The sequence below is a fragment of the Pelodiscus sinensis genome, chromosome 21 (assembly GCF_049634645.1).
Source record: "Pelodiscus sinensis isolate JC-2024 chromosome 21, ASM4963464v1, whole genome shotgun sequence".
Lineage (NCBI taxonomy): Eukaryota > Metazoa > Chordata > Testudines > Trionychidae > Pelodiscus > Pelodiscus sinensis.
The window spans coordinates 19,305,772-19,326,607 of NC_134731.1; the positions used below are offsets into that span (position 1 = coordinate 19,305,772).

At 66.6% G+C, this 20,836-nt stretch overlaps 1 protein-coding gene across 1 annotated transcript in view; it reads left to right on the forward strand.

Moving 5' to 3' along the window:
- The window catches only part of LOC102450573 (uncharacterized), a 73,184-nt gene that overhangs the window by 3,656 nt on the left and 48,692 nt on the right, over positions 1-20,836 (forward strand). Inside the window, exons 2-10 of the mRNA XM_075905074.1 lie at positions 12,192-12,239; positions 12,562-12,627; positions 12,957-12,989; positions 14,053-14,088; positions 16,811-16,846; positions 18,266-18,367; positions 18,991-19,059; positions 19,169-19,237; positions 19,316-19,363. Of these exons, the coding sequence (XP_075761189.1) occupies positions 12,192-12,239; positions 12,562-12,627; positions 12,957-12,989; positions 14,053-14,088; positions 16,811-16,846; positions 18,266-18,367; positions 18,991-19,059; positions 19,169-19,237; positions 19,316-19,363 (507 nt within the window). The remainder of the gene's footprint in view (positions 1-12,191; positions 12,240-12,561; positions 12,628-12,956; positions 12,990-14,052; positions 14,089-16,810; positions 16,847-18,265; positions 18,368-18,990; positions 19,060-19,168; positions 19,238-19,315; positions 19,364-20,836) is intronic.

Below are 20,836 nucleotides of genomic sequence, written 5' to 3' on the forward strand. Positions count from 1 at the left end.
GAGAGAGAGAGAGAGAGAGAGAGAGAGAGAGAGAGATGCAGCCCATGTGGTCACTCTGTGTGTGTATGCGCCTAGCTGTGACACAGCCCGTGCAGAGCCCTCCTCGGCCGACCCCGAGCAGCTGAGTCTGCCCAGGCCCTGGCGGGCGGGCGAGGGCGGTTTGCACCTGCGGCATGATGGGGAAGCTTTTCTCCTTGCAGCCTGGCCGAGGGTCTGGGAGTGGGCCCAGAGCGGGGTGCTCCCATCCTCAGCTGCAGCACCTGCAAAGCTAGCCCCGAGCCGTGCAGGGTGGGAGCAGCTGTGGGGTGGGGGCAGGAAATGGGTGCAAAGGGAGTGTGGCAGGTATGGATGGGGTGGGGCAGTCATGGCAGAGGGATGGGGCTGGGAGTGGTTGTGTGGTGGAGAAAAGTGACTGGAGCTCTGGCGTGGAGCGAGCGTGGCCCTGACGTGGGGCTGGGTGAGCGAGGCCCTGGTGTGGGGTGGGGTGAGCGAGGCCCTGGTGTGGGGTGGGATGAGCGAGGCTCTGGGGTGGGGCGAGATGAGACGGAGCAAGCGTGGCCCTGGCGTGGCGTGGGGTGAGCATGGCCCTGGCGTGGCATGGGGTGAGCGTGGGGTGAGCGCGGCCCTGGCGTGGCGTGGGGTGAGCGTGGCCGTGGGGTGAGCGTGGCCCTGGCGTGGCGTGGGGTGAGTGTGGCGTGGGGTGGCATGGGGTGAGCGTGGCGTGGGGTGAACGTGGCGTGGGGTGGGGTGAGGTGAGGCAGGCGTGGCCCCGGGGCGGCTCTGGTGAGAACAGGTTTCCCAGCGCTCTGCTGGAGGGTGAGATGTCGCGGGACCTGGCAGCTTCTGGGGCCCCTCTGGCAGTCCGGCCTTTCAGCGTGCTTGGCGCTGGGCTCTCCCGGGCCCTGTGCTGTGCCCGGCCGGGTGTGGGGCCCGGGGCAGCAGGCCGGGCGGGGCTCGGGCACAGAGGGGAAGGCGGGCAGGAGTGGCCACGTCCTGCGGCGAAACGTTTCTTGCTGCCTGCGCGGGGGCTGCCAGCTCCCGACCCCTCTCCCTGGGGCGCGGGCCGGGCCTGCCTGGGAGGGAGGCGCCGGGGGCCCAGCCCTGCCAGGTGCCGCGAGCCCGCAGATCCCTCGGCGACTCAGCACCTGCGTGAGGGAGCTGCTCTTCGTGCTCGCACCCCTCCGGCCTACGGGGCCTCTGCCCCTCCACGCCGCGCCGGCGTGCCCCTCGCCCTGCACAGGGCAGGGAGCGGGGCGGGGGCAGTGGGACAGCAGGGGCTCGGCCCCCTGCCCCTTTGCAAAGCTGCATCGCCCTCCCCTGCGTCAGCCGCAGCCTCCCGGCCCCGCCTGGCACACCGGGCTCACGAGGGCGGCAAAGGGCCAGGGACTGTGGCGTGTGATTCCCAGCCCTGGGCCGCATGGGCAGGGAGCGCAGGGCCTCACGCCTGGGCCAGCCGGCGGCATGGTGGGGATAGTGCCAGCCTGGGAACTAGCGTGCCCCCAAGCTCCAGCCCCGGAAGAGCCAGCGCCTGCCCCGCCCAGCCCCACGCTAAGGCTCTTTGAGCGGACGCAGCCTGAGCCGGTCACATGCTCAGCGAGCCGCTCACGGGAAGTGCCAGGCCGCGAAAAGCCGACCCATGGCCAGGGCGGCCTTGCAGCTCCTGCCACTGCGCCCTCAGCTCCGCGAGCCCCCGGAGACACCTTTGTGCTGGGAACTGCCCTCTGCCCGGCGGCCCCCCCTCGGGACGCTAGAGAAATGGCGCCTGAACCATTGGCCCTCCATCTCTAGGAGAACGAGCCGGGAGCTCTCTGCCACCAGCGCTCCCACACTGGTCCCACCTGCCCCTCCTGCTGGGACAGTCTGGGAACTGGCGCGCCTCCAGGCTCTAGCGCCTCCTGCTGGGACAGCCTGGGAACTGGCGTGCCTCCAGGCTCTAGCGCCTCCTGCTGGGACAGCCTGGGAACTGGCGTGCCTCCAGGCTCTAGCGCCTCCTGCTGGGACAGCCTGGGAACTGGCGTGCCTCCAGGCTCTAGCGCCTCCTGCTGGGAAAGCCTGGGAACTGGCGTGCCTCCAGGCTCTAGCGCCTCCTGCTGGAACAGCCAGGGAACTAGTGCGTCACCGTGCTCTAGCACCTCCTGCTGGGACAACCTGGGAACTAGCGCATCACCGTGCTCTAGCGCCTCCTGCTGGGACAACCTGGGAACTAGTGCATCACCGTGCTCTAGCACCTCCTGCTGGGACAGCCTGGGAACTAGCCCTCCCTCCAGGCTCTAGCGCCTCCTGCTAGGACAGCCTGGGAACTAGCGTGTCTCCATGCTCTAGCGCTTCCTGCTGGGACAGCCTGGGAACTAGCATGCCTCCATGCTCTAGCACCTGCTGCTGAGATAGCCTGGGAACTGGCGTGCCTCCAGGCTCTAGCGCCTCCTGCTGGAACAGCCTGGGAACTAGTGCATCACCATGCTCTAGCGCCTCCTACTGGGACAGCGTGGGAACTGGAGTACCTCCAGGCTCTAGCGCCTCCTGCTGGGACAGCCTGGGAACTAGCACCCCTCCATGCTCTAGCGCCTTCTGCTGGGACAGCCTGGGAACTAGCCCCCCTCCAGGCTCTAGCGCCTCCTGCTGGAACAGCTTGGGAACTAGTGCATCACCATGCTCTAGCGCCTCCTACTGGGACAGCGTGGGAACTGGAGTACCTCCAGGCTCTAGCGCCTCCTGCTGAGACAGACTGGGAACTGGCGGTCTTCCAGGCTCTAGCGCCTCCTGCTGGAACAGCCTGAGAACTAGCATGTCACTGTGCTCTAGCGCCTCCTGCTGGGACAGCCTGGGAACTGGCACCCCTCCGTGCTCTAGCGCCTCCTGCTGGGACAGCCTGGGAACTAGCACCCCTCCAGGCTCTAGCGCCTCCTATTGGGTCAGCCTGGGAACTAGCGCCCCTCCATGCTCTAGTGCCTCCTGCTGGGACAGCCTGGGAATTGGCACCCCTCCATGCTTTAGCGCGTCCTGCTGGGACAGCCTGGGAACTGGCGCCTCTCCATGCTCTAGCGCCTCCTGCTGGGACAGCCTGGGAACTGGCGCCCCTCCATGCTCTAGCGCCTCCTGCTGGGACAGCCTGGGAACTGGCTCCCCTCCATGCTCTAGCGCCTCCTGCTGATGGGGCTGGAGCTTCCTGCATCCCGCACTCCTGCAGTGCTCCCCGACACTGAAAGAGTGTTTCAAAGTCAGTGCTGCTTCTGCTGGCAGAGGCCACAAAGTTGCTGTGAACTTGCTAGCACAGGCAGAGCAATGGGAGGTGGGGCCAGGAGCTGCCCTCGCAGGCGTGGAGGCTCCTGTTTTCAGTCCAGGTGGCTCCCTGATGCTGGCTTGGGGGCTCAGAGGTGGCTCAGAGGTGGCCAGGCTTTTGTGTTCTGCATTTTGCCTTTTTCCTGCCAGCGAATTGCTCCCCAAGAACCTCTTTTGCCCAGTGACGTGGGTGGATACTTGGCCGGCTGCAGTTCATTCCTGCCACTCGGGTTTGGAGCTCACAAGCCAAGCTCTCCGGAGTGGATCTGGGAGCCAAACGCCTCACGCCTGGGCTGCCCGGGGAGGCCAAGGCCACGCTCAGAGCTGAGTTTGCAATGTGGCTGCTGGGCACATCCCAAGGTTCCTCTTTCCTGACTGGGAAGCATCTAGAGGAGTCAGGTTTCATGCAAATTCTCCCCAGCTTCCCATTAACCCTTTGTGGCACTATCCAGCTGCACAGCTGCCCGGGCCAGCAGAGCAAAGGGGACTAGAGCCCAAAGGGCTGTCGGGGGAGCACGGGGCATTGCTCATCTAGCTGAGTGCAGCGGGACACGCAGCTGCTGGGCCGGGGCAGAGACATGCTCTGGGCTGGCACGCTGCCCCCTTCAGCTCCATGCCCAGCCTGGAGTGAGGTCTGTGAGTCCCTGAAACACTCCCCGTGAGCAGCCAGGGCAGGCAAACTCCCTCTGCCCAGTGGCCCAGCAGCCCTGCCCAGCATGGGGGAGCCCAGCTCACAGCTGGCAGAGCCATGGAGCAGCAGGAGACTTGGTGCCTTGCTGCGGCGGGGGTGCCGGGGTGCTGTGATGTCAGCCCGTGCCAGTGGGCTGGGAGGCGGAGCCTGGAGTGTGCCCGGCCAGACGAGTGGAGTAAGCGGGTGCAGCTCTGTGGGTTTCCGTGCGATCGCTTGCACCAGGGCTGGGGTCGGCTCCTTGTCTCTGGTCGTTGGCTCATAGCTCGGAGGCGAGGGCCCCCCAAGGCCAGCCCGGCATGCCTGGGGCCTGGCAGTCGCTGCCGTGAGTCCCAAGGGGCTAGCTGGTTATGAACAAACCATCTGGACGGGGCTCGTCCAGCCAGCCCCGAATGGGGGAGTCCAGCGCTAGCAGATGTCACCTCCTGGCGCTGTCGGGCTCCAAGGCCTCCTGCCGAGCAAGGCGCTGGCCCCTGCCACGCTCCAGGGGAGAGGCTGGCACACGCCTCATGCCGTGCAGCTCCCAGCCCTCTGAGAGGGAGGCTCGGGAGACGCAGGCCTGGGACGGAAACCTCTGGGACAGCCAGTCAGGCGGCAGCTGGGGAGAGATTCCACCGAAGGCGGCAGGGCCGGTGCCAGCGTCTCCTCTGCCCAGCAGGGTCCGGCTGAGGCGCCAGGCTAGTCTGGGTGACAAATCCCGAGTTAACAGGCTGGGGAGCTGGCCCCGGGCGCAAAGGAGAAGCAGGCCTAGGAGGAAGGGTGCTCTGCCTCCCCCGCCCGGAAGCTGGGCCCCAGCCACTGTGTGATGGTGCTGCTGCTGCACCAAATGGTGCCAGTGCTGGGCCAGCTCCAGCGGATGGAGGCACCCAGGCCGTGCCCCTGCCGACCGCCAGCTGCTTTCCTCACACCCTGCCCTTTCTGGGAACCCAGGATGGCTCCTTCTGCAGGGCACTAGGCTGGGGCCAGAGGCTCTGACGCTCCCCCTCACACCAGCCTGGAGGGGCAAAGGAGCCTCTGGCTGCATCCTCTTCCCAGCCCTGCGGGCCCCACGCAGCCAGGAGACGGTTCCTCCCAGCAGCAGCCCAGCGACTCCCCCGAGCCCTGGCGCAGCTGCACAACCTCATGCCAGACATGGATCAACCGTCTGCAGGCAGCACAGCCATGAGCCGGCAGGCGGCAGGGGCTGTGACGTAGTGGGGGGTACCTTGCTGGTTGCTGGGCAGTGGATTGGGAGTGACCTCCACTGGCTGCTGGCTGCAGCACAGCCCAGCAGGGCCGGGGATGAGTCATTATGCAAGGGGGCTTCGAACCTGTCTGACCAGTGATCTCCCAGGGAGCGGAACAATGGGAAGAAGGGGAGTGGAGCCCTGGCTGGGGGCAGGACTGGAAGTGAGGGAGTTGAGTTGCTGTCTGGAAGCGTGGAGGAGACAGCCTAGGGAAAGGGGCTGGGATTTAGGGGCCCAGGCTCCCCCATCTCAAGGGGGGCTGAGGCATCCTAGGCCTGCCCTGGAACCAGATGACATCTGTGCTGTGCTGTATCCTGGAGAAGCAATAAACTCCCCCTGTTCTACTGGCTGGGGGAGTCTGTCCGTGCCACTACGGGGGTGCAGGAGACGGGAAAACCCCAACGCGCCACCACAGGGGCTTGCTCTGTCCCCAGGCTGCTTAGCTCAGAATCCACTGGGGAGAGGGAGCCCCCGTCCTCACCGGGCTGCCCAGCACCAGGCAGAGAAGCCCTGGGCCCTAAAGGATCCCGTGTCTCCGGGCAGGGCCAGCACCAGGTAGCGAGGGTGTGGAGCCCTGTCAGGGACCAGCCCGGGGCTCCACCAGCCATGAGAAGGAGCCATAAGCAGAGGGGGAGCTGAGGGACCACTGGTTTCCCCGACCAGACGGGGTCTGCCCAAGGGCCCATCCCGCCCAGTGTCCTGTCTGCCCACAGTGGCCGGTGCCGGGTGCCCAGAGGGAGGGAATCCAGCCAGTTGCCAGTCCCTGCCCAGCTGGCTAACAGCCGTGGCTGGACCTGTCCTCCACGGTTTGAGCCCTGTTCGAGCTAGGGAAGTGACCGCATACACAGTGAGCCTGTATCCGGGGCAGCAGTGAGGAGGGGCAGGTGGCGGTCGGTGCTCCCAGGGAGCTGGCTTAAGCCAGCTTCCCATGAGCATCGGCTCCCGCGGGGTTGCCTCCTCCCCGTGCGGAAAGGTGTACGTCAGCTGGGCTGCTCGCCGGGCCGGGGTGGCAAGGCTGGAAGCAGGCAGCGGAGGGGGACGGGAGGTGAGCCCCCAGTCCTGTTGGCTCCTGCCATGCCGTCCCTGCCTGTGGCCTGGGGTCTCTGGCTGCACATGGCGGGGCAGCGCTCCCAGCCTGCAGCTGGGCGACGGTGACCTGGACAGGGCACTGCTGTGGGAACCTCGCAGCACTGGGCGCGCCCCTGCCAGACTGCGGGTGTTTGCTGCTGCTGCGGCTGGCGCTGGCTGGCAGGGTCGGGCCGGGCCGCACAGAGACTTTGCTTTTAAACAAGGAGTGATCTGGGATTTGTTTTTCCGAGCCAGAGGGAGGCAGGCAGGGCAGGAGCCAGGGCTGTCATCCCTGCCTGGAAAGGTCACAGCCCTGTCACCCCTCCCAGCTATAATGGAGCCTCTGCCGGGGGGGAGTGGGGCAGGGCCAGGCCGGGAGTAAAGGGGACAGGCAGACAGACGGCCAGGGAGCGGCTCGAACCAGCCTTTGCCTGGGGGAGTGTTCTCAAGCGCCGGATTCCACGCAAAGTGAGATCAGCTGGGCTGGAATCTGGAACCAATTCCAAAGCCTGCCGAGGCTCCGTGTAATGTGCTCCACATTGGGCGGGCTCCGTGCTCGCTGGGCGGCCTGCTTCAGGGCGTGCGAGGGCCTGGCAGTGCGGCAGAGATCGTTGGCCTTTGCCTTCCAGGGCCTGCCATCCACTAGTGCCCTGCTGTGCCCGCGCTGGGAGTTCGACCCCTGGCACTAGTGCCCCGTGTATGGCTGGGGTCTGGGAGTGTGAATCCTGGCACTAGTGCCCCGTGTATGGCTGGGGTCTGGGAGTGGGACCCCTGGCACTAGTGCCCCGTGTATGGCTGGGGTCTGGGAGTGTGAATCCTGGCACTAGTGCCCCGTGTATGGCTGGGGTCTGGGAGTGTGAATCCTGGCACTAGTGCCCCATGTATGGCTGGGGGTCTGGGAGTGTGAATCCTGGCACTAGTGCCCCATGTATGGCTGGGATTTGGGAGTGGGACCCCTGGCACTAGTGCCCCATGTATGGCTGGGGTCTGGGAGTGTGAATCCTGGCACTAGTGCCCCATGTATGGCTGGGGGTCTGGGAGTGTGAATCCTGGCACTAGTGCCCCATGTATGGCTGGGATTTGGGAGTGGGACCCCTGGCTCTAATGCCCCATGTATGGCTGGGGTGTAGGAGTGTGAATCCTGGCACTAGCACCCCGTTTCTGCCTGGCAGCTGGGAGTGTGATCCCTGGCACCAGTGCTCTGTGTCTGTCTGGGAGCTGGGAGTGTGACCCCTGGCACTAGTGCCCCGTGTCTGGCTGGGAGCTGGGAGTGGGACTCCTGGCACTAGTGCCCCGTGTATGGCTGGGGTCTGAGAGTGAATCCTGGCACTAGTGCTCTGTGTCTGCCTGGGAGCTGGGAATGTGACCCCTGGCACTAGTGTTCTGTGTCGAGCTGGGAGTGTGAATCCTGGCACTAGTGCCCTCTGTATGGCTGGGGTCTTGGAGTGGGACCCCTGGCACTAGTGCCCTCTGTATGGCTGGGGTCTTGGAGTGGGACCCCTGGCTCTAGTGCCCTCTGTATGGCTGGGGTCTTGGAGTGGGACCCCTGGCTCTAGTGCCCCGTGTATGGCTGGGGTCTGGGAGTGTGAATCCTGGCACTAGTGCCCCGTGTATGGGTGGGGTCTGGGAGTGTGAATTCTGGCTCTAGTGCCCCGTGTATGGCTGGGGTCTGGGAGTGTGAATCCTGGCACTAGTGCCCCGTGTATGGGTGGGGTCTGGGAGTGTGAATCCTGGCACTAGTGCCCCGTGTATGGGTGGGGTCTGGGAGTGTGAATTCTGGCACTAGTGCCCCGTGTATGGCTGAGACTTGGGAGCATGACCCCTGGTGCTAGTGCTCTGTGTCTGCCTGGGATGTGGGAGTGTGACCCCTGGCACTAGTGCCCCATGTACGGCTGGGGTCTGGAAGTGGGATCCCTGGCACTAGTGCCTCAAGAAGGGGTGGTCTGGGAGTGGGACCACTGGCTCTAGTGCCCCGTGTATGGCTGGGGTCTAGGGGTATGTCTACACTACAAAGTTAGTTCGAACTAACGGACGTTAGTTCGAACTAACTTTAATAGGCGCTACACTAGCGCTCCGCTAGTTCGAATTTGAATCGAACTAGCGGAGCGCTTAGTTCGAACTAGGTAAACCTCATTTTACGAGGACTAACGCCTAGTTCGAACTAGCTAGTTCGAATTAAGGGGTGTGTAGCCCTTTAGTTCGAACTAGTGGGAGGCTAGTCCTCCCCAGCTTTCCCTGGTGGTCACTCTGGCCAACATCAGGGAAACTCTATGCCCCCCCTCCCGGCCCCGGACCCCTTAAAGGGGCACGGGCTGGCTACGGTGCCCGTGCCAGGTGCAAGCCTGCCAGCACCCAGCTAGCAGACCCTGCACCTGGCACGGCACAGAGCCACCCACCCGATGCCCCCCAGCCCACCCCCTCTTGCCGGGACCAGGCTGGCGGCTCCCGGGAGCTTGCCCTGGACCGCAAGAGGCGGGCACCTTCCTGGGCTAGTGCGGACATCGTGGACCTCGTCCACGATCTCCGCACTAGGCACAGGAAAGTGGCCGGCTAGGGCAGGAGAGCTGCCAGCCTGGCCACCCAGGAGCAGGTGTGCATGAAAATCAAGGGGGTCCACTGAGACCCCCGACCCTGAGCCCTGAGCTTACAATGGCCGTCCTGGGTCAGACCAAAGGTCCATCTAGCCCAGTAGCCTGTCTGCCGACAGCGGCCAACCCTAGGGACCCTGGAGGGGATGGACCGAAGACAGTGACCAAGCCATTTGTCTCGTGCCATCCCTCTCCAGCCTTCCACAAACTTTGGGCAGGGACACCACTCCTACCCCCTGGCTAATAGCACTCCATGGACCCAACCTCCATGACTTGATCTCACTTCCCTTTCAACTCTGTTCTAGTTGTAGCCTTCACAGCCTCCTGCAGCAAGGAGTTCCGCAGGTTAACTATTTGCTTTCTGAAGAACAACAACTTTCTCTTACTAGTTTCAAGCCTGCTACCCATTCCTTTCCTTTGGTGTCCTCTAGTCCTTCTTTATGGGAACTCAGGAAGAACTTTTCTGAATGCACCCTCTCCACCCAACCCCTGCTTTTAGAGACCTCTATCCTGTCCCCCCTACGTCTCCTCTTTTCTAAGCTGAACAGTCCCAGTCTCTGTAGCCTCTCTTCATCTGGGACCTGTTCCCAACCCCTGATCATGTTAGTTGCCCTCCCCTCTCCCAGCCTTTCTCTTCCCCTCTCCCACCTCCTTTTCCCAGTCTCCCCCAGTTTTTTTCAATAAAGACAGAGTCAATGTTGGAAGAAACGTTATCTTTATTTTGTACATCAATAAGAAGGGGGGCTAGGGAAGGGTAAGTGGAAGGAGGTGAGGGAGGAATGGGGTACGAGCCCCCGATGGGGAGGACTGGGCTGGCTCTGCGGGCTTCTGGGGGTGGAAGCTCTCCTGCAGCCCCCCGATTGCCCCCTCTCCCCAGATGGCAGCCTGCGGCAAGTGCAGCCGGGCTGATGGCCGAGTGGTGTGATGTGCCCAGTGTGGGTAGTCCGGGCAATCCAAGCCAGAACTTCTTTGCAAGCGGGGCACCCCTTAGAACTGTGTGTCCGGGGTGGGGGTCGGGACCCTTTAAGCGCAGCCCTCGGCTAGCCTGAGACAGCATCTCCACGCTCTAAGTCCTCCTCTGATGCCCTGCCGGCACTGCTTCCGGCCATCCTTAAGCCCTGTTCAGAGTCCACTCAATGTGGACTTGCTAGTTCGAATTAGCAAAACGCTAATTCGAACTAGTTTTTAGTTCTAGACGCGTTAGTTCGAATTAGCTTAGTTCGAATTAACTAATTCGAACTAAGTTAGTTCGAACTAGCGCTGTAGTGTAGACGTACCCTCGGAGTGTGAATCCTGGCACTAGTGCCCCGTGTATGGCTGGGGTCTGGGAGTGTGAATCCTGGCACTAGTGCCCCGTGTATGGCTGGGGTCTGAGAGTGTGACCCCTGGCACTAGTGCCCCGTGTATGGCTGGGGTCTGAGAGTGTGAATCCTGGCACTAGTGCTCTGTGTCTGCCTGGGAGCTGGGTCTGTGACCCCTGCCACCAGTTCTCTGTGTCTGCCTGGGAGCAGGGAGTGTGACCTCTGGCACTAGTGCCCCGTGTATGGCTGGGGGTCTGGAAGTGTGAATCCTGGCACTAGTGCCCCGTGTATGGCTGGGGGGTCTGGGAGTGTGAATCCTGGCACTAGTGCCCCATGTATGGCTGGGGTCTGGGAATGGGATCCCTGGCACCAGTGCCCTGGTGGGAGCCGGGCGTCAGTCTGTCTCGTGCTGTCTCTGGCTGGTGCAGGACGTTGTCGCCTCCCCAGAGGCAGAAGCAGCTGAGCAGGGCCTGGCCGAGCGCCCAGCGCTGGGGGACCAGGTGTCACCCTTCCCCAATGTGTGGGCAATGCCTCTCGCCCCCCGCCCCCCTCCGGTCCTTTGCCTAGGGGCAGGGGCGGCCTGTGCCTGTAGGCCGACTGGGCTGTCGCCGTGGGCGCTGCGTTAAACGGGGCGCCCCGTGATGATGTCACGCCATTGAGGGCTGTGGAGGCGGGGGCGCCGATGGCGCATTCCGCCTGGGGCGCCGGCTGCCGGCAGCTCCTCTCGGGCCGCCCCTGCCTAGGGGCTGCTGGGCTGGCTGGGACCAGGCCGGCTCCCGTGGGCAGTGGTGAAAAGGCCCGTGCGTCCCTAGCCCTGCTGAGCAGAGCCGCAGGCCCCCCATTTGACACAGCTGGCACCAGCCCCCAGCCGCCCCGCTCTGCCCCGTGATCCCGCGCTCCTCTCCCGGCGCGGCCCGGCCCCGGTCGGAGGCAGCCCGGGGTTAGTGATCTGGGCCAGCGCCTGCCCCCCGATGCTGTGCCGTTTCGTGTGGCCTGGCGGAGCCGGCGGGTGGTTCGCTCCCAGCGCTGTGCTCCAGCCCTGCACCCCCGGAACAGGCACCTCACCCCCGGCCTGTCGCGGGGGTTGGGCCAGGAGCCTGCCTGGGGGCATCACTGGGGCCCCCTGCCCCATGGCAGTGACCAGGTCAGCGCGGCCCAGCCGGGGAAATGGCGCTGCCCTGGCTCCTGCACTTGGATCCTCCCCCTCTGGGGCTGTCCCCAGCAAACCATGGGGGGGCTCCCAGCCAAGAGAACAGGGCCCTGCCTCCCCCGGCGCCCCGGAGACACCCCTCAGCCAGCTAGGGGAGAGGTGGAGCCAGGCCAGGCCCTGCCCCAGGCCCTCAGTGGCATCCGCCCCTCCACCAGGGCCCTGCGGGAGGGGGGCCTGCTCTGTAACCGGGCTCCCGTGCGCTGGGATTCCCACTGACCCGCACGTGCACTGGCCCAGCCGGAGCAGGAACAAGGCTCTTCCCGGGGGAGACACAGGGAGGGAGGGGGAGACGCCACCTGGCTGGGGGCAGGCCTGGGAGCGGGGCAGTTCCTGGCTGGGAAACGTGACGGGAACAGAGCAAGCCGGGTGCTGAGGGTGAAGGCCCCGGGGCGCTGGCTCTGAGGCGCCCTGGCCCTGGCTCCTGGAGCCACGTCACGTCTGGGCTGGGCTGTCCTGGAGGAGCAACAACCCCCCTGTTCTACCGGCCGGCGGAGTCTGGCTGCTCCGGGGGTGCAGGGTCCCCTCCACCAGGGCCCTGTGGGGCTGGGACCCTCTCCCTTGGATCCTGGGTCCCGTGAGCGAAGTGGCAGGGCCTGTGAGGGCACCGGCCTCCTGCTGCTCCTGCCTCTGTGGGTCCCCCCAAAGGGTGTCCCTGTGGTTGTCGTCATGGCGACGCGGGGCAAACTGAGGCACAGGGCGGTGCAGGGACAGGCTCCTGGTCCTACAGCAAGGCTGGGCCCCGCCGCTGCCCCAGGGCTCCGGGGTCCTGCCTCCCCTTGTGTGCGGGAAGGTGCCTGGGGGCCGGGGTGACGCTGCCTGTTCCCTTTGCAGGGCTGCCTGGTGCTGGAGGAGGAGTCCCGGCTCTGGGCTATTACCCAGGTGAGTGCTTCCCCAGCGGGCATGGAGGCTGCTGTCCGCCGGCAGGAGCCATGTGTGGGGGGAGGCTCGCGGGGGCCAGCCAGGCGGGGGTCCAGGGCTGGTCCAGCAGCCACAGGCCCCCAGCCCAGCGAGGCACGCTGGAGCCAGTTCCAGGGCTCGGGCCGCAGGTGCTGCAGCGCAGGTGCCTTTCAGATCCCTGGCGCCCACAAAGCATCTGTCAGCAGGCCGGGCAGGGAGCCCTTGGGCTGGGCCAGGGCTGGGGCGGCGGTGGCAGCTTGTGGGGCCGTGCCCGTGGGCGCTGAGCATGTGCTGCTGTTTGCAGGAGCTGCTGGGCTTGGAGGCCTGGGAGTAGGAGGCCTGGGGGCTGGCGCAGGACTCGCGGGTGCAGGTGAGTGCTGCCCTGAGAGGCATGACCCATTTGCCACCTGCATGGCCCGAGGCACCGGTGGCTGGCGAGCAGGCCCTGGGCGCGGGGCGCTGGAGGGAAGCTCTCCCTGGCGTGCAGACCTGCAGTGGGTCTCTCCAGCGGCAGCGGCCCCATGAGCCCCCTGCTGTGCTGCCCAGACCAGCCTCAGGGGCTTGGGACTCGATTCTGGCTCTCAGGTGGGGGGTTCTCTGCCTGTGCCCCACAAGCTCCCAAGCGGCGGGGCAGGCCTCGCTCGTGTCCCTCCAAGACACCAGCCTTACCTCACCCTTGTGGCTCTCGCTTCTCCCTAGGGCTCGGTGCTGGAGCCAAACCTCCCAAGCCAGGTAAGGGACGTGCCCCTCCTGGGCCTGGGCAGGGTGGGCTCCGCTCGCTGTGGGCAGGGCTTTCTCCTCAGGTGTGCCTTGCTTCTCTCCTGGGGCGGGGGCGCTGCCTGAGCCAGCACGACAGCTCTGCAGCCAGGTGGGGAGGCGCAGGGCCAGCGTGCGGAGCCGGGCGGGGAGGCGCAGGGCCAGCGTGCGGAGCCGGGCGGGGAGGCGCAGGGCCGGCGTGCGGAGCCGGGCGGGGAGGCGCAGGGCCAGCGTGCGGAGCCGGGCGGGGAGGCGCAGGGCCAGCGTGCGGAGCCGGGCGGGGAGGCGCGGGGCCACCGTGCGGAGCCGGGCGGCGAGGCGCGGGGCCACCGTGCGGAGCCGGGCGGGGAGGCGCGGGGCCAGCGTGCGGAGCCGGGCGGGGAGGCGCAGGGCCAGCGTGCGGAGCCGGGCGGGGAGGCGCAGGGCCAGCGTGCGGAGCCGGGCGGGGAGGCGCAGGGCCAGCGTGCGGAGCCGGGCGGGGAGGCGCAGGGCCACCGTGCGGAGCCGGGCGGGGAGGCGCAGGGCCAGCGTGCGGAGCCGGGCGGGGAGGCGCAGGGCCAGCGTGCGGAGCCAGCGGGCGGGGAGGCGCAGGGCCAGCGTGCGGAGCCAGCGGGCGGGGAGGCGCAGGGCCAGCGCGCGGAGCCGGGCGGGGAGGCGCAGGGCCAGCGTGCGGAGCCGGGCGGGGAGGCGCAGGGCCAGCGTGCGGAGCCGGGCGGGGAGGCGCAGGGCCAGCGCGCGGAGCCGGGCGGGGAGGCACAGGGCCAGCGCGCGGAGCCGGGCGGGGAGGCGCAGGGCCAGCGTGCGGAGCCGGGCGGGGACGTGCAGAGCCACCGTGCCCTAGGGGGCAGAGGTCCTGGGGCACAAGGGAGCCTCGGCTCTGGCCATCACAGTAGTGCTAGCCCCAGGCCAATGCCTGGGCTGCCCCTCTGAGGGCAGAGCCGAGTGCTGGCCACAGGGCCCGGGTGCGGACTGGCTGCAGCTGAGCAGCCTTCCCCAGCGCCTCTGGCCCCTTCCCTTCCCACCAGCCCTCTCTTTGCAGGCCTCGGGGGGCTTGGCACGCTTGGCCTGCAGCCAGGTGAGTGCGGGGACACTGGGGGCAATCCCGGGAGGTGGAGCCCTGCCCGGGGGTTGGGGGGGGGTCTGCTTTCCTGGTGTGATGGTGCGTTGGGGGCAGGGCTTTCTCCTCAGCTGTGCATTGCTTCTCTCCTGGGGCGGGGGCGCTGCCTGAGCCAGCACGACAGCTCTGCAGCCGGGCGGGGAGGCGCAGGGCCGGCGTGCGGAGCCGGGCGGGGAGGCGCAGAGCCGGCGTGCGGAGCCGGGCGGGGAGGCGCAGGGCCGGCGTGCGGAGCCGGGCGGGGAGGTGTAGCCAGCGTGCGGAGCCGGGCGGGGAGGCGCAGAGTCAGCGTGCGGAGCCGGGCGGGGAGGCGCAGAGTTAGCGTGCGGAGCCGGGCGGGGAGGCGCAGAGCCGGAGTGCGGAGCCGGGCGGGGAGGTGTAGCCAGCGTGCGGAGCCGGGCGGGGAGGCGCAGAGCCAGCGTGCGGAGCCGGGTGGGGAGGCGCAGAGTCAGCGTGCGGAGCCGGGCGGGGAGGCGCAGAGCCGGAGTGCGGAGCCGGGCGGGGAGGCGCAGAGTCAGCGTGCGGAGCCGGGCGGGGAGGCGCAGGGCCGGCGTGCGGAACCGGGCGGGGACGTGCAGAGCCAGCGTGCGGAGCCGGGCGGGGAGGCGCAGAGCCGGAGTGCGGAGCCGGGCGGGGAGGCGCAGAGCCGGAGTGCGGAGCCGGGCGGGGAGGCGCAGAGTCAGCGTGCGGAGCCGGGCGGGGAGGCGCAGAGCCGGAGTGCGGAGCCGGGCGGGGAGGCGCAGAGCCGGAGTGCGGAGCCGGGCGGGGAGGCACAGAGTCAGCGTGCGGAGCCGGGCGGGGAGGCGCAGGGCCGGCGTGCGGAACCGGGCGGGGACGTGCAGAGCCAGCGTGCGGAGCCGGGCAGGGAGGCGCAGAGCCAGCGTGCGGAGCCGGGCAGGGAGGCGCAGAGCCAGCGTGCGGAGCCGGGCAGGGAGGCGCAGGGCCGGCGTGTGGAGCTGGGCAGCGCCAAGAGGCATGTGCCAGCCCCAGGCGAGGGCGTTCAGCTGGGCCTGGGGGCAGGAAGGAAAGGGCTGGGCCCCAGCAGGCCGGGAGGCAGATGAGAGAAGCCAAGCCCATGGGCTGCTGGACGATGGCCCAGGCAGCCAAGTGCCCGCCTCAGTGGGCCAGCCTGCCCATTCAGCCTCAGCCCGGGCCCAGCCTAGGGGGGCAGCAAGGCGATTGGCCCCGGGCCGGGCAAGGCGGGGCTCCGATGGCAGGGCGGACAGAGAAAAAGGAGGGTTTGTGGGCGTGAAGCCCAGCCTGAGCCCTGGCAGACGCCCCCGGCCACGGGCAGGGAACGGGCCTGGAGGGAGCAAGCGGCGGAGGAGGCACAGATGTTGCAAAGTCCTTGACTTGCCCCACACTTGAAAGGCTTCTGATCCAGGCTGGAGGCTGCCTCCTGTGGTGTGGGGGGCAGAAATGGGGCACTGGCAGGGCGGAGGAGGCCCAGCATGCTGGCCGCTGCGGAGCGGAGGGGGCTGCCGAAGCCTGGCCCACGCGGAGAAGTCCAGCCCCTTCCCAAGGCAACAGCGACCCCCGCGGCTCCTTCTGCTCCAAGCCAGCAGCCTGTGGGGAAGCCGCGAGGCAGGCGCCCTGCGCAGCTCGGGCTCAGGCTCTCAGCAGACTCAGGCCATGTCTGAGCCTAGGGACGGCTCGGGGCTTGGTCACAGGGTGCTAGGGTTACCAGATGGTGTCACAAAAAATACTGACCCCCCCCACCCCCCCCCCCCGCCAAAAAACAAACAAACGCTGGGAAAAAATTCTGTGGAGCAAAAAAGGGAAGGGGGAGCAGGGCCGAGCTGCAGAGAGTGCTGGCGTGTTCGCCAGCCGGGGCTGGGGCAGAGCCCGGACAACCCCACTTGCAGGGCGCAAGGACGCCTGCGCTCTGGCGAGTGGGGAGGCTCCGACGTGTGGGGGCTGGAAGCTGGAGCAAGGGCGGTTCGGCCCGGAGAGACGGCGTGAAGCTTTCCCAGCTCTGGGGGTCGGTGGCGGCGCGTCGGGGACCCCACCCTGCACCCCGTAGCAACAAGATGAGACTCTGCCAGCCCGTAGAACAGGGGAGTTTATTGCTTCTGCGAGGTACGGCCCAGCCCGGGTTCGACGTGGGCATCCAAGTGAGGGGCAGGCAGCCTCAGACCCCTTGGGGCGGGGTTCTCAGCCCCCGAAGCCCCAGCACTCGGCTCAGTCTCTTCAGCCAGGTGTTCATCCCCACCTCCCTCCCTTTGTCTCCCCCCGGGAAGCGCCTTGTTAAGTGCTGGGCTGGGCCTAAGGGTGTCACGTGGGTGTCAGTGGGAATCCCAGCCCCCCGCTCCGCCACAGGCCCCTGTGGATGGTTTGGGGCTGGGGGCTGGCAAACTAGCTGGTCCCGTCGGGCACATGGGGGCACTGGGTATGGTGCCAGGCAGAGCGGGAGGCAAGAGAGTCGCGTATCCCTGAAATGGAAGCTGGGATTCTGGGAACCTGCCAGGCTCCCCCTCTTCCCTAGGGGGCAGAGATCCTGGGGCGCAAGGGAGCCTCGGCTCTGGCCATCACAGTGGCGCTAGCCCCAGGCCAATGCCTGGGCTGCCCCTCTGAGGGCAGAGCCGAGTGCTGGCCACAGGGCCCGGGTGCGGACTGGCTGCAGCTGAGCAGCCTTCCCCAGCGCCTCTGGCCCCTTCCCTTCCCACCAGCCCTCTCTTTGCAGGCCTCGGGGGGCTCGGCACGCTTGGCCTGCAGCCAGGTGAGTGCGGGGACACTGGGGGCAATCCCGGGAGGTGGAGCTCTGCCCGGAGGGCGGGGGGGACGGCTTGCCTGGTGTGACAGCGCGTTGGGGTTTTCCTGTCTCCTGCACCCCTGTAATGGCACGGACAGACTTCCCCAGCCAGTAGAACAGAGGGAGTTTATTGCTTCTCCATCATACAGCACAGCACAGATGTCATCTGGTTCCAGGGCAGGCCTAGGATGCCTCAGCCCCCCTTGAGATGGGGAAGCCTGGGCCCCTGAATCCCAGCCCCTTCCCTAGGCTGTCTCCTCCATGATTCCAGACAGAAACTAACTCCCTCACTTCCAGCCCTGCCCCCAGCCAGGGCTCCACTCCCCTTCTTCCCATTGTTCCACTCCCTGGGAGATCACTGGTCAGACAGGTTCGAAGCCCCCTTGCATAATGACTCATCCCCTGCCCTGCCCTGCTGGGCCGTGCTGCAGCCAGCAGCCAGTGGAGGTCACTCCCAACCCACTGCCCAGCAACCAGCAAGGTACCCCCCACTACGTCACACCCAGGGCCCTCCCTTCCATGCAGTGCACAGCACAGGGCCTAGGGCCCCTCAGATGCCCAGAGATGGGCCAGGCTGACAAGGGCCTTGCAGTGGCTTGGGGGCCAGGCTGTCCCCAGCCCTCAGCAATGGGGTTCAGCTGCAGCCCCCATCTATTGTGCCAGGCATGAGGACAGCCAGGCATTTAACTGTCTGGCCCAGGTTCCTGCCAGCTCTGGAGGGCGTGGAGGATGCGGATGTCCTGGGCTCAGGCAGGGAGCATGGAGGGGAGGGCAGAGATGTGGGGGCAGGGGCAGGGCAGGTGTGGGCGGAGACGGGCGAGACAGAGTGGCGAGGGCGTTAAGGAGTCCGGGCTGACTCTGAAGATGGACAGAGTCCTGCTGTCCCAGCCCCTGCCCCACATAACCCCACTGCCCCAGCCCCTGCCCCACACAGTCCCGCTGCCCCAGCCCCTGCCCCACACAGTCCCGCTGCCCCAGCCCCTGCCCCACACTGCCCTGCTGCCCCTGCCCCAGGATGCCCCTGCACAGTTCAGCCAAGAGCTTGCTCACACTCCTGCCTGCAGGGAGCAGCTGCACCAGCACGAGCCCCCTTGGGGCCGGCAGTGTCTCAGCCCCATGCCTGCCGTGGGCCCTGGCAGCCATTCGCTCCAAGGCTCCGAGCACAGGGACCCAGCAGCAGGGCACATGGCTTGTGCCTCCACTTTGCACTGCAGGGGGGTCCTGGCCAGTCCTTGGGGCTTGGCTTTGCAGCACTGGGAGATCCCCCCAGGGCCCTGGCCTGGAGCAGCCCAGCCAGCAGTGAGGGGGCCAGAGCAGGGTGACTCCCCTGGCCCTTGGAGCTGGAGTCTCCCCAGTTCCAGCTCACCCTCCCTCTCTCTCTGGCAGGGGGCCTGGTCCAGCCAGGCATCTATCCAGGAGGTATCTACCCTGGTGGCATCTACCCAGGGGCTGGGCTGGGAGCTGCCTACAAAGCTGCTGCCAAAGCCGGTTAGTGACTGTGGCTCTCCTGCAGGAGCGGTTCCGTGGTGCCTGCATCCCCCACCCAGTGCCCGCTGCCCCGCCACACACCACGTGTAGCCATGTGCAAGCTGCCGCAGGCGAGACTGGGACGGGCAGCGCCAGATGGCCTGGCGCTGAAATCAGACCAGGAGCTCAGGCCCCCCAAGGGGAAAAGCTGGGGCAACAGCACTGTGTGGTCTGGCCCAGCTGGGCTACCCTGGGCTGCTGCCTTCTCTGGGGCAGGTCCTGGTGTCCAGCCAGGTCTGAGGCCACAAGCAAGAGGCTAGGGCTGGCCTGCGGCAGGGGTGAGAGTCAGGAGAGGGCTGTGCCCGGGGTCCATGAGCTGCCCGCAGTTAGGAGTCACTCACTGGGCACGCAGAGCCAGGCATGCGGCACCTGGCACTAGACAGGCCAGGATCCTGCTGCCCAGGCTCGCGGAATGTGGGGCAGCCCAGAGCAGAGGGCCCACGGAGGCTGAACTTCCCTGGTCCCCCTGGCGCGCATAGTTCAGGGCTGAGCCTGCAGCTCTAGCAGGCAGGAAGTACCCCATGCTCCGGTTCCCTGCTTCGAGTCCACTGTGCCCTGTGCCTGATGCTTCCTTTGGTAACCAGGTGCTGGCGTGGGCGGCGTGGGCGGCATAGGCGGCGTGGGCGGACCCGCTGGTGTTGGGGTCTCAACAGGTAAGGCGTGTTGCACGTCTCTGACTGCCCCATGCCCTGCCCTGAGCAGGGCAGCAGCCTGCCGTGTTATCTGCTTGCCCAGTGCTCATGGCCCCTGGCTCCCTTGCAGGTGTGGTGGGGCCCCAGGCTGGGGTGCAGCCAGGAGTAGGCGCTGGAGGGAAACCGGGCAAGGTACCAGGTAGGTGGGAGTGAAGGGCTGGGAGGAGCGGGACCCTGTAGCTGGACACAGTCACTACCCTCTCCCTCTTGGCTGCAGGTGTCGGCATTCCAGGGGTGTTCCCCGGCGGCGTGCTCCCAGGAACAGGTGAGTGTGGCAGGCGTCCTGGGGGGCTGGCCCTGGCTCCGCCCTGCTTTTGCATTGACTGGAGGCCGTGCTGTGCTGGGTGCGACCCTACTGCCCTGTGTGGGTCTGTGTGCAGTGTGAGGCCCGTAGGCATGGCCCAGCCGCCTGGAGGAATCTGACCAAACCGAGAGGCGGGGCCACCGGGGGGCTGAGGAATCAGCTGCTGGGAAGGGGAGTCGGTCTTGGCTGGGTAGGATGTGGAGAGGGGACCGGGAGCCCTTCCCCCCGGAGAGGAATGCCCACACTGCTCCTGGGCTGAGCGGTGTCCCTGAGAGCCAATGAACCCTCTACCCCCATGGCCGGCGAGAGTCCCCTCCGGCAGCGGGGTTGGGAGCTCCCCAATGCGCCGTCGCAGAGAGCGAGAGCCAGGCCCCACTCCTGGGCCCTGTGACGACTTCTGTGTCCAAAGGACCCGCAGGACGCCTCCCAGCCAGCCTGCAGGCGACCCACTCATTCTAGGAGGGACCTCGTCCTGTCCCAACCAAATCTAGACCCGAAACTGACCACTTACATCACAGGTGCAAGCCCTGGTGTGGGATGGAGGGGCCCGTGTCGGGTCAGGGTGTGGGATGGAGGGGCCCATGTCGGGTCAGGGTGTGGGATGGAGGGACCCGTTTGGGGTCAGGGTGTGGGATGGAGGGGCCCATGTCGGGTCAGGGTGTGGGATGGAGGGACCCGTTTGGGGTCAGGGTGTGGGATGGAGGGGCCCATGTCGGGTAAGAGCGTGGGATGAAGAGGCACCCGTGTCGGGTCAGAGTGTGGGATTGAGGGGCCCGGGTTGGGGTGTGGGATAGAGAGGGGCCTGTGTCGGGTCAGGATATGGGATGGAGGGGCCCGTGTCGGGTCAGGGCGTGGGATGGAGAGGAGCCCGTGTCGGGTCAGGGCGTGGGATGGAGAGGCTCGTGTCGGGTCAGATTGTGGGGGTATGTCTACGCTACCCTCCTAACTCGAACTAGGAGGGTAATGTAGGCATACTGCACTTGCAAATGAAGCCCGGGATTTGAATTTCCCGGGCTTCATTTGCATGAAACTGGCCGGCGCCATTTTTAAATGCCGGCAGTTCGAACCCCGTGCCGCGCGGCTACATGCGGCACGGAGTAGCTAGTTCGGATTAGGCTTCCTCATCCAAACTAGCTGTACTCCTCATTCCACGAGGAAGCCTAATCCGAACTAGCTACTCCGTGCCACGTGTAGCCGTGTGGCACGGAGTTCGAACTGCCGGCATTTAAAAATGGCGCCGGCTGGCTTCATGCAAATGAAGCCCGTGAAATTCAAATCCCGGGCTTCATTTGCAAGTGCGGTATGCCTACATTACCCTCCTAGTTCGAATTAGGAGGGTAGTGTAGACATACCCTGGGATGGAGAGGCCCGTGTCGGGTCAAAGTGTGGGATGGAGAGGGGCCCGTGTCGGGTCGGGGCGTGGGATGGAGAGGG